Source organism: Haplochromis burtoni, unplaced genomic scaffold (genome assembly GCF_018398535.1).
Source record: "Haplochromis burtoni strain Fernald_Lab_line unplaced genomic scaffold, NCSU_Asbu1 Contig_930, whole genome shotgun sequence".
In the NCBI taxonomy this organism is placed as follows: domain Eukaryota; kingdom Metazoa; phylum Chordata; class Actinopteri; order Cichliformes; family Cichlidae; genus Haplochromis; species Haplochromis burtoni.
Genome location: NW_024583291.1, coordinates 43,395 through 55,199, shown reverse-complemented (window position 1 = coordinate 55,199; position 11,805 = coordinate 43,395). Strand labels below are relative to the sequence as shown.

At 40.7% G+C, this 11,805-nt stretch overlaps 1 protein-coding gene across 1 annotated transcript in view; it reads left to right on the top strand.

Moving 5' to 3' along the window:
- Positions 1-11,504, top strand: part of zgc:154054 (Alpha-1,3-mannosyl-glycoprotein 4-beta-N-acetylglucosaminyltransferase B-like) — a 27,654-nt gene extending 16,150 nt beyond the window's left edge. Inside the window, exons 12-15 of the mRNA XM_042216140.1 lie at positions 2,711-2,789; positions 7,771-7,837; positions 8,631-8,743; positions 10,499-11,504. Coding sequence (XP_042072074.1) covers positions 2,711-2,789; positions 7,771-7,837; positions 8,631-8,743; positions 10,499-10,516 — 277 coding nt within the window. The 3' untranslated portion in view covers positions 10,517-11,504. The remainder of the gene's footprint in view (positions 1-2,710; positions 2,790-7,770; positions 7,838-8,630; positions 8,744-10,498) is intronic.
- The last annotated feature ends 301 nt before the right edge of the window (positions 11,505-11,805 follow it).

Here is an 11,805-nt window from a genome sequence, read left to right as displayed (position 1 = left end):
GATCTCGTATAGAAAACTGTTTCACGCGTATATAAAACAGGTCCGCGGCTCCAAACCGTAGTAAAGGGACCTCTGGCTAATACGTCGGGCTCGTAGCCGAAAAATAGCTTTACTTTGTTGTCTGGGTCAAGTTTTAGAAAGAGGCGTTGAAAGGCTGCTCCAACGGAGCTTATTGTTTCAGAGGAAAACACGAACAGTCGAGTCTTAACAGCTTACTTACAGCTGGGCTCGTCAGGCGCTCTTCTTGGCTGCAGTGGTTATTATTATATTTACATGCTTCCAGCTCCCGTTTCTGCTCGGTGACAGCTCATACTTTTCCTTTCTCTTCCTCCTCACTCACAGACACATAACGGGTATGGCAGTCCATCCTCCCTGCTGCATGGACTACACTGCCCATCAGGCTGCATGCTTTAGGGCGATGCCTGTAACACTCTGCCTTCATATTAAATCATTTTTGTGAATAATTCTTTAACGTATTTCTTCACGTCATTATGCTTCTGCAAGCAGTGGTGACACGGGCGGCGAGATTGAGACACAGACATTAGAGCCTCTTAATGCCTGTTTTGTTTGGGTTTCCACCAGCGTGGAACTGAAAATAGAGAGGGCAAAGCCGAACATATGAAACAGGAAAAGACCGCCGTGTAATCCCTTTATTTCAGCAAAGTAACTGTATTCTGAATACCACCTTTTTAAACGGTAACTGTAACAGAATACAGTTACTCATAGTTTGTATTTTAACTACGTAATGGCGGTACATGTATTCCATTACTCCTCAATACTGGTGATCATTCAGATGCTTGACTATAAGATGAACAACGGCTACAAGGAGCCGTACCCTCCATGGAAAACTGGAAATCAAGGCTGCATGGAGGGAGGTTAGCCAACTATCAGAATGGCAGAAAGGATTAATGAAGATTGTACCTGAGGCCTTAGAGACAGTCAAACAAAGACTCAAAGCCTTGGCTAACTGCTTGAACAAGACCGATAGGACCCAGGAGAATAAACCAGCCCTGCCCCACTGAACTATCCAAGCTGTACTCTCAGTAGTAGGGAAGCAATGTGAGAACAACCCCATAGAGTCTGGAGACGGAGCAATACTGGAAGAACATATAGGAGAAGGACACAACATATAACAACAATCCTTATTGACTAGTGGATCTAAGAATAGACCACAGCAACCTCCCTAAACAGGACCAACCATCACAATGGCAGAAATCCAAGAAAAGGTTTCCACTATAAAGAGTTGGACAGCAGCACACCCTGACATGATTCACTCCTGCTGGCTAAAGAAGCTAACTGCACTCAGTGAATGTCTAGCAGCACAAAGGAACCAGCTGCTACCGGATGAGATGCACCCAAAATTAAGGCCGGACAGCCCTTATCCCCAAGAAACCCAGGAGTACATCAGGAAGATGGCCACAACCAACCACGTGCTTGGTGAGAAACCAGAGAAAGAAGAGGAGCAAGGAGAAGAACCATAATGGACCAGGTAGAGGAAGTGTCTGACAGCACAGAGGCTGGGGTCTATCACACCAGGCAAGACCCCAGGTGCAGGCTGGTGCAAGATGCTAGCATACATGGAACACCATAACCAAGCGGCTGCCATAGTATACCGAAACATCTGTATACTATCACGCCCTAGAGTGATTGAAAATGACCGAGCTAAGATTCTGTGGAACATGTACAGACAAACGGTGATGGCTAACCAACCGGGCTTTCAAAACATGAGATTTAAAATGTGTAACTAACAGATATCAGGAAGAAGGAATATGGGTGGCTCAAGAAGTCCCAATGATTGAGAGAGGAGCGAGAGAAGATGTGGAAGGTGAACGCATTAGTAGTCCCCGTGGTAATTGGAGTACTCGGGGCAGTGACGCCCAAACTGGGCGAGTGGCTCCAGAAGAGCGCAGTCTTAAGTACATCAAAGATACTGCACAGGAAAAAGATACTCAGATAGTAATCTGAGAATCTTTTTAAAAAACGTTAGCACTCATATTCCCTACCAAATTTGATAAGAACTGATTATTTAATGTGTGATGTATTTCCTAAGAATGTTTAAATCTCCTTGTGCTACTAAGTAAAGAGAAACTGGAGCATCAGAGTCAGTATGTCACTCGTTTTGTGAAACCTGTGCTGTTATGGTCGAACAAAAAGCGATGATTGGTTGCAGCACGTCTTTCTGGAAAGTCAACATTCTAACTGTATGAGCTTCATGACTTTTCCTGTACAGTACATGTGCCAGACTGTGATCCTGTGCTGACAGGACTGTCTGGTAATCACACAGCTGTTTGCTTGGTTCCAAAGAATGACTTCCCTCCATAATATGAACCAACTACAAAAATGCATCAAGACGAAAACTAGAAAAATGACAGTTTCTTTGCTCAATTTTAAATATTTTCCTCCTGTCAAGTGATGCTGTAGCAGTTTAAAACATCTTTGCACAGGTTTCAGTTATTATTCAGAATCATTTCTGTATGTTAGAGCCGTAAAGTTTAAAGTGATAGGTTGAAGTTTGTTGGGGTTGTTTTTTTTTCATTGCACAAATGAACATGAACGCCAGTTTAAAGGAAAATGTAATTTAGAAATGAAACTGATATGATGTGATAATAATGCTGCGTGCAGTATTTGAGCCCAGGAGCATCTTTGTGTGTAGATGTTACCAGTTTGGCGTATTTATATTCCACCTGTGCTCTTTTCTTTAACAATGCAGGTACCTGTTTCGCAGTGGAAATATCGAGACCAATGGAGATAAATTCTTCAATACAACAGTGGAAGTACTGACTAGCAGTGTGAGTAACGTGTGTAAGATAAGATAGAACTTTATTAATCCCTCGGGTGGGTTCCTCTGGGAAATTCGGTTTCCAAAAGCACAGCACCGACAGAAGTTACAGAGTTACAGAATATTATATATATATAATAACACACACACACACACACACACACACACACACACACACACACACACACACACACAAATATAAATACAGAGACAAATATAAATAAAATATACGAAGGGGATAAATAGAATAAATAGGAATAAAAATAAAAATACAAGTGAATTGCACATTTCAAGTATTGAGTCTATTGCACCATTGACTATTAACAAAAAGTATTGCACAAGGTATTGCACAGTGAGGTGAAGAGGCACTACAGCTTAGTTGTTCCCTTAGTTGTGTGTGTGTGCTTATTTTCTGGGCGTGTATTCTTTAGTTCTAATGTTGCGGTTGACTGGGTCTTGGTTTTCATCTCGGGTGTTGATGAAAAGAGTAGCAAGGCAACAAGAAACATCTACCACAACAAGCTATCTGCTATCAGCCTGCTGCCTCTATTTAGCCGTGTGTGTGTGTGTGTGTGTGTGTGTGTGTGTCAGTCACGCTGAAAGGGAAAAGTGTTCAGGCCAGCGGTGGCCTTTGAGTAAAGTTAGACAGACATGGAATCCCTGTGTGGAAGATAAGAGGGAAACCTCATCGTTTAGTTTCAGGTCCACAAGCTTTTCAGTTCACAATAACAACAAACAAACAAACAAAGGATTGGAACAAGATTTCCGTTTTTATTTTTTATTATGAAATATCCAGTGCTAGATGTGGTTCCTTAAAGGCCAGGACAGTTGATTCTGCTCATCTGCACACAGCAGTGTCAGTGGGAGAAACGTTTCATCTCATCCAAGTGACTCAAGTCAAGTCATCTTTATTTATATAGCACATTTAAAAGACATCAAGTGTCGGCCAAAGTGCTGAACAGAGGGATAATGTGATAAAAAGAATTAAAGTAGATAAGATGGAAACTATCACCACTCACAAAGTTTTTCAGTCGCAGTCACGCACAGACAAATCCCACAGTAGTGCAACTGATCACAACCATAAAACAGCCGTTTCAAACAATAACGCTGCAGATGTGGAAGCAAAGTAATTGTGGATGTCTGATCAGGCCTCATAGCACAGAGTGTACCCGGGGAAATTACACCAAGTCTGTATAGTTTGTCTAAGATACACAGCATAAGCAGCTGAGGCCTTTAAACTTCTCATAAGTGATCGTGATTGACTGCGAGGGCTAGTTTCTTTTTGCCATTATGTATTTTAACAGAATGACATCACTAGTCCCCAGAGTCCGTGTCTGTTCCCAGACCAGCTAAATAGAACTTTTGACTCAAACAGTAAAATGATCAAATGTGGACTATCCAGTATTATGTTACTCTTTTCTAAGTTAATAAATGATTTAATAATTGATCAAAATACAGATTTATTTCTTTTCCTTCAAAAACCTGGCTGCAGCTGGATGAATTTGTCTAAATGAATAACCCTCCCAGAGTTCTGCTAAACCGCTGTCTGGGTCCTCACAGCACAGGCTGAGGACGAGTGGCAGCAAATTTTTACTCAAAGAATTATCAAGAAATCCAAATAATTTGACAGATTCCTGATTCATTTGAAAGCCTCACTCTTGGCCTTGTTACCCTCTAACACATGAAGAAGTTTGGTTTTGTTTCTGTCTGATTTCTTAGACTTTTTACCTGAATTGTTGCTCATAACATTCACGTGTATGCGCCAAATGACAACCCCTACACTGCATTGTTGCTCTTTGCTAAATATGAATGAACTGACTGACTGTTTTGATCACACACGACATAGAAACTGACCAATAACCCAAATCTGTCTGGACAGTAACGTCCATTTTACAGTAATGGACTGCACAGTTTCAGTACACTCTTCTTTTTTTTTTTTTTAGGAAAGTGCTGTAAGGCAAGTTTATTTATATAGCACAATTCAACAACAAGGTGATTCAAAGTGCTTTACAGAGACATTAAAAAACAATAAAAAGCATGGTAATAATTTTTTTTAAAGGTGCTTCCTTCTTATCTTCTTCAGTGGAAGAATATGCCACAGCTATGTAAATGTTATTCTCAGAAGTCAAATATCTCGTGTTACATCCTCACTGCATACGTTGCAGAAAACTGTGGCTCCTCTGAAAAAAGCTTGAAATCAGAGGTTTGATCCCTTGATGTAAGACAGATAACTTGTAAACTGGAGAGGAAATGACATGGCACTCATTTAAAAGAACTTTGTTTTGCACGGAAAGATAGTTTGCAGCTCTACAAAAACCCTTCCACAGACTAGGTCATTTTACTACTGGCTACTGATGTAGTAAAATGAGATAACCCCAGGCTTCTTTCAGCACTGTCGCCAGGCTAACAGTCAGGGCCAAGTCTTCCTTTTTTACCTGTTTTATCTGAACTAATAATGAATTTCACCACAAATAAAATGTTCCAGTCACAAAGAAAAAAAATATGTACATTTTATTGCATATGTATACATTTTATTTTTGCGGGTCATACCCAGATGTATTGAGCTATGAAGCTGGATGACACCAATTTAAAGCAGCGGTCCCCAACAACCAGGGCACCGGTACCGGTCTGTGAGCCGTTTGGTACCGGGCCGGGAGAGTTGGGCTCAGCTGTGAAATTTATGGTTAACTCTGTTTCCCGGGGTCTTTTCCTGTGGTGTAGCTGTGTGTCTTATTTTGAAAGAAATATTTACACGTTACCATAGTGACCAGAGAGCGTTAAGGGGCAGAGAGGAGGATGTTACTCTCAGTGTTGTCTGCGAATTTCAGGAGGGCGCTGCTAACAAAGTTACACGATTACACAGTGAATTCACGTTTGCTATTATTATATTTACAAAATACAGTTTTTGTCTTTGTCCTATCAAAGACAGCTTAAAGGTGAAAATATCGTCTGATATTAAACCGACACGTGGCGCAAAAAACGTTGGACTGCTGATTCAAAGTCATGTCTTAAAGACATAAAAGGCTGGCTGACTTCTAATTTCTTACTTCTGATCTCAGACAAAACTGAGATTATGTTACTCGGCCTGAAAAATCTTAGTAACATTGTTTCTAACCAGGATGGCATTAGCTTGGCCTCCAGCAACACTGAGAGAAATCTTGTCCTTCAGGGTCCAAATGAAGCAAATATGTAGCGCTGCTTTCATCCACAGAGCATCTCTAAAGTTATATCCTGTCTATGCTTTGGGGCTGGACTGCTGCAGACCAGGATTAGGAGGTTGTTCTAAAAGTTCCTGAAAAGCCTCCAATTAATTCAAAATGCTGCAGTGGGAGCACAGAGAGAGAGTTATTTCTCTAATACCATGATGTCTTACCAGTTTGGATTTGGGAGACAGACATCCTCTCTTCTTTTAAGATTAGATTCAAAACTTTTGGATAAACCTTATAGTTGGGGCTAAATCAGTAGAGAGCTGTCGGGAATATGTCGCGCAAACCTCAGCTTAAAACTGACTTAAACTCTGCAGAAGACTGCCTGCGCGTCCTCGGTCTTCTTGTGGTGACGTCTTCTTGGCACACCTTCAGTTTGGAAACGGTACTAGTGCTTGTACTGAGTTTACACTTTCAAATGATGACACATAATCGCATGATTTCTCCCCTTATATTACTCGTTGACTCTGACTACATGTCCTGATAGGACTTCATAAAAACCTGTAAGGTAACCAAAAAGACAACACGTGTGGTCGTTACGTAAATTTACAAGTTCGTAATTGTTCCATAAACATGGGCAGCATTACCAGTGTTGGGCAAGTTGCTTTGAAAAAGTAATTAATTATAGTTACTAGTTACTTCTTCAAAAAAGTAACTGAGTTAGTGAGTTAGAAGATTCTAAAAGTAATTAATTACTTGAAAAGTAACTATTGCGTTACTTTAAAAAAAAAAAGTTTAGCCCTCTGGGCTCCAGGGTATAATTGGCCATTTTTAACCACTTTTCTTCCTCACGTGTCTGAATTTACAGTTATGTTTTCATTTTGACAAACTGTAGTAACACAACTGATCTACAATCAGACAAAAAATATAACTTTCTACTCGGATTTTATATTTTTTACTGTAACAACCACAAACATGTTTATTGAATCATATTTCATAACTTTAAATTTCATGTGCACAAGTTTTGCAAACAACAAAGATATTTGCAGCCATTTACCTTTTACCCTTTTTTAAAAAAATAAATAAACTATTTAAGAACAATCAGCTGTTCTTCAATAAGATGCCACACAAGTTATTTGTGCCACTGCAAATATTTCTGTCCACTATAAAGGAAACATCACAGCCTGATACCTGCAGGTCTGACAGCAGCAGGTGTGTCACTGCTGTTTCTACCTGGAGACAGCAGTCGCCTCATTGTTCTGACACACAACACAAAACTATCCACAACACTACACACTAACTACACAAGACAACACATGAACTACACACTCCAAACACGCTAAACGTCACAAATCTCTCACATCTCAAAACAAACATCATGTTGCCATGTCATTTCTGATTGGTCGACATGGTGCATTTTTCCACCAACACGAACGGGCTGTTTTTTGTTTAGTTTTTTGTTTTTTGCTCCTAAGCAGAGAGCGCTCGCTGCGCTGTCTTTAGACGTTAAACGTGACGAAACTATCCAGGAAAAAACACGCGTACATATTTTTTTATCATGACTCTGGTTTTACTGGCCCATCAACACAATTTAAAACCTGGTATATGTCACATTGTTGCTTTGTCATCTTGAAGTGGTCATGTGATTGACCACGACTCTGAGGTCTGTTGTTCGTCTGTGGCACAGTTTTTAAAATATAATCATCCATGTTTGCTTCTGTGGGGAATACGTTACCCGCTGTCTCTGGAATACCACAGCTCCTGCTGATCATGCTGAACTCCAAATGATAGGCAAATGTCAGTGGTTTGCCTTTTACACCTGAGATACTTGTTTTCTTCTTTCAGGTGCTGGCAAGACACAAAGTGGCCATTCCTCATTACAGGGAGTCGGGCAATGGCTTCATCATTGTTGGTAAGTGCATAAACCAAAGGAAGGGGCTCCCAGCGTCTCAAAAACGCTCATTTATCGTACATTTAGCAGCAATCACACATTATTCATCAACCATCTGTGCTAACCCTCTCAGGCTCAAATTAAGTTTTAGTTGCTAATGCACAACCAAGTCCTGCAGTGGTACTTCTGAGTAAAAAAACCTCATAAAATATGTGTGTGGGGGAATCAGGGTGTTAGTTTTTAACTGTTGTAAATCTGCAACGCCTGCCTGGAGAGGGTTGAAACTAATGAAGAAGGAAAAGCATGCCAACAGGTTCCTATTAAACGCTGTATGGCCGAGGATGAAGTAGCTACTTATTATTCTAAAAGGGAAATATTATTGTACATTTAGCCGCTGCTCAGGTTGCTCTACCTGTTGTACCAGCAGCTGGTGCTTTGAACCTCTGCTGTGATGCCTGAGTGAAGCTTCCCTGTTATAAAGCGGCAGGTAATTGGCCAGTAGTTTGATGGTGTCACAGCCTTGTAGGGATCCTTCATAATCAGGACTGTTCTGCCTCTGTTAGCCAGTCCCTTTGTGGTGTTCTTGTTCTGGGAGAGTACTTCACCAAAGCTCTGAGCAGCTGTTCTTAGTTTGTTCTTATTACCATTAAACGTGTTCACAGCACTAAGTATTTCGCATGTTTGAAAAAGCTTTTGCATTATATGAGAAAAGGAAGTTACTCTGTTACCTGTGCTTTTTATAGACACCCCCCCCCCCCCCCCCCCACACACACACACACACACACACAACCAACCTACTGCTGTGTGTTTCCAGGTGAATTTGTGAATGGATTAGCTGAAGGAAAGATTGAAGCAGCGCTGCAGCCGGTCTCTGCACTGCGCCTGGTGGTCCACTCCGACTCCGATGTCTGGGCTCTGCTGAGTGAGGTCTGACCCAAATACTTGTGTTAAGTGTGTTTTTATGCACTTAAAAACAATCTCGTGTAAGAAAATAAATAAATAAAAACAGTAAAAAAAAAAGAAATGCACAAAACTAAAAGCAAGCAGCCATCAAACAAACAGTTCTTCCCTGTTCTTATGTCACATGATGTAATGTGATGTTATGAAACGTATGTGATCAAAGTATCTTGTTGGATTTCTGTCATTCAAGTTGCTGATTCTTAAGATGAACCTTTAAAACGGACTCAGTACCACTGTGGTCAGCTCACAGTAGTGCTAGTAGGCCACATGCTCTGGATGCAGCAGTTTCTCCCATCAGTATCCCAGCCACTTCACATACGGCTGCACCCCCACTCCCACAGAGTGCACTGAAGATCGTCAGGAAACAGGAGTTGTGGCAACTAGTACAAGAAAAGAGTCAATGTTGTGGTTTCATATGGGCTCAAAATGTGGTCATAAATATTTTGTACTTTAACACAAAGTCAGGGCTGACCCGGACCATTGCTGTGAGTCACAGTGCGCAGCATAAAAGTCCTTTCACATCGGACGCAGGATGTGCTGCTAATGCTAACTGCTAACTAAAAGCAAAGGATCCAGAATTTGTTGCTGGCTGCTGGGCTCTGTGGGTTTTTGCAGCAGCTCTACCTGTACTAGATGCACCTGCTCCTTGTCTTTTCTATCTCTGACTTTATGTCCTCTACAAGAGTTTGTTTTTTTTGCTGGTTCTTCAAATGTTCAATAAAAACATGTATGCTAATTCATAACGAAGAAAGCTTTGTAATGAAGACTGTCATTTCCAAAACACTCGCCCCCACCCCGCGGTCCGCAGCGCTGTTGAAAAGGCTGTGGAAGTCCCTGTATTAAACACGTAGACCTGTGACACAAAAATCACCAAACTCGGACGACCACAGACTGTTTTCCTTCGTGGTGATGAAGGAAAACGCTGGGTTGGCATGTAAAAGGGCATTTATTCCCTTCAAAGACCTGCAGTTCAAAAAAAGCGCCCCTCGACAGCCAAACCCATCTGTTCTCTGATTGGATTGTTACATTTGTGATTGACATGACATTGACCAATCAGATGAAAGGAAGAAAAATAGGGTCAAAATTCGTACTTGTAACTTGCAGGGGTTTTTTTTGGCTAAGTCCACACACAAATCTTTTTTACACACACAAATCTTTTTTACACATCACAAATCTTTTTTACCACACACAAACTTTTTACACATACAAATCTTTTTTAAAAGTACAAAATATTTATGACCAACTATTTTACGCCCATAGTTCAACACTTCATTCCTGTTTAAAACAACAGAATATTCATTAAAAACAGATCAGGTAGAAAACCAGGCTTGTTGTACAACCAGTCTGACCTCTTACTCTCTCCCTATGAAGTATGAGGTCAGACTGGAAAGAACAGAAATAATATAGAAAAAAATTATGACGAAACGCCCTTATTGAGCTCCGCTGTTACTTTCACAACTGGGCTTGTGGTGGCATGCAGACATTCAATCACACAGCAGCTAGTCTGACTGAAGTTATTCTGAGGTGCACCAAGTTGTTCCAACATATACCTCATGCATGCGTGCAGGTTTCCCTGCAATGACTCGGTCTGTGAAAATCTACAAAGCTCAGTTTTTCTTTGTGTTACTTGTTAACCTAAACAGTAAGCCAGGAAGAGGTAGGTGGTGGCGTCAGTGGATGCTGTGTGTGGTTAACACTTTTCTTTTTCTTTCTGTCTGTCAGATACTCATTAAAGTTTGAAGACCACAGACAAGAAGGAAACTCTCACTCAGGCTGATTAGTGCGCCACCTGCTGCACAAAGACTTTGTCTACATGGACGTCCAATAAAAGGCTTACATGTGCCTAAACTGCCTGCTATGTGAATAAGGATGAATGGAAGTGTCCAAATTGGCCACAGTGGTGGCTCATATTAGCTGCTTAAATTCACTCCACCCAAACGTTTCACTGATGTAACACCAGAGCTATTCACTGAGTAAATTACTGCACTATTCTATTTTTGTTACAAATAAAGAATATCCGGTATCAAGTTGTCTTGTAAGGATTTCATTTCAGCTCTTTGTTTAAAAACGCAAAACAGGTTCTTCAAAGTCCAAAGAATCCCCTGCAGCAACAGCACTCTTTAGTTTGATGCTCAAAGATGTCAAGTTTCATCTCATCATGCATCTGATACAGGCCATTCCTATAGGCTGTCCAAGTATGGTGACACTCTATATTTTACTTGACGCAAGCAAAATCCAGCATTAAAGCATGCAGAGGATTCTGATGTAGTGTTTGTATCCACAGTCTGATGCTATATGGATGCACAGAAGGTAGCAGCTGCATCAGTTCCCTGAGAGCTAGACACACACTGTAGTTTCTTCTGACTCAATGATACTAATGCACCGCTGATATAAATATAACCGAGCAAAATATTTTGAAATTCACATCTGCAAAAATTTAATATTGCATTTTTTTTGTTCTTGAGCAGCAGGTCTCCAGGCTTTCTGGGGGCCTTTCTTTGGATAGTGGCGTTTGATACTGGTCACTTTCACTCTAGTCCTTTAACTGACCACTTCCAGAGAAATCTTTTGTTTGTTAAGCCACTTAGCCTAAATCTATGAACCATTCAAGCATGAGAAAGGCAGCAAACTCGAGATGATCCAGTGTTGTTTAGACCAGCGGTCCCCGACCTTTTTTGCGCCATGGACCGGTTTAATGTCAGACAACATTTTCACGGACCGGCCTTTAAGCTGTCGCAGATAAACACAACAAAATAAAATGATACGACCAAGACAAAATCTGTGGTATCTTGTAAATATAATAATAAATGCAAATTCACTGTAATTGTGTAACTTTATTAGTTCTTTATTTTATTAGTCCTCCTGAAATGCGCCAACAACACTGAGAGTAGCATCCTCCTCTCTGCCCCTTAATGCTCTCTGGTCGCTATGGTAACGTCTAAATATTTCTTTCAAAATAAGACACATAGTCACAAAGCAAATATAAGGCACATGAAAATATATCGAAAAGTTATAACACACAGGAAAAG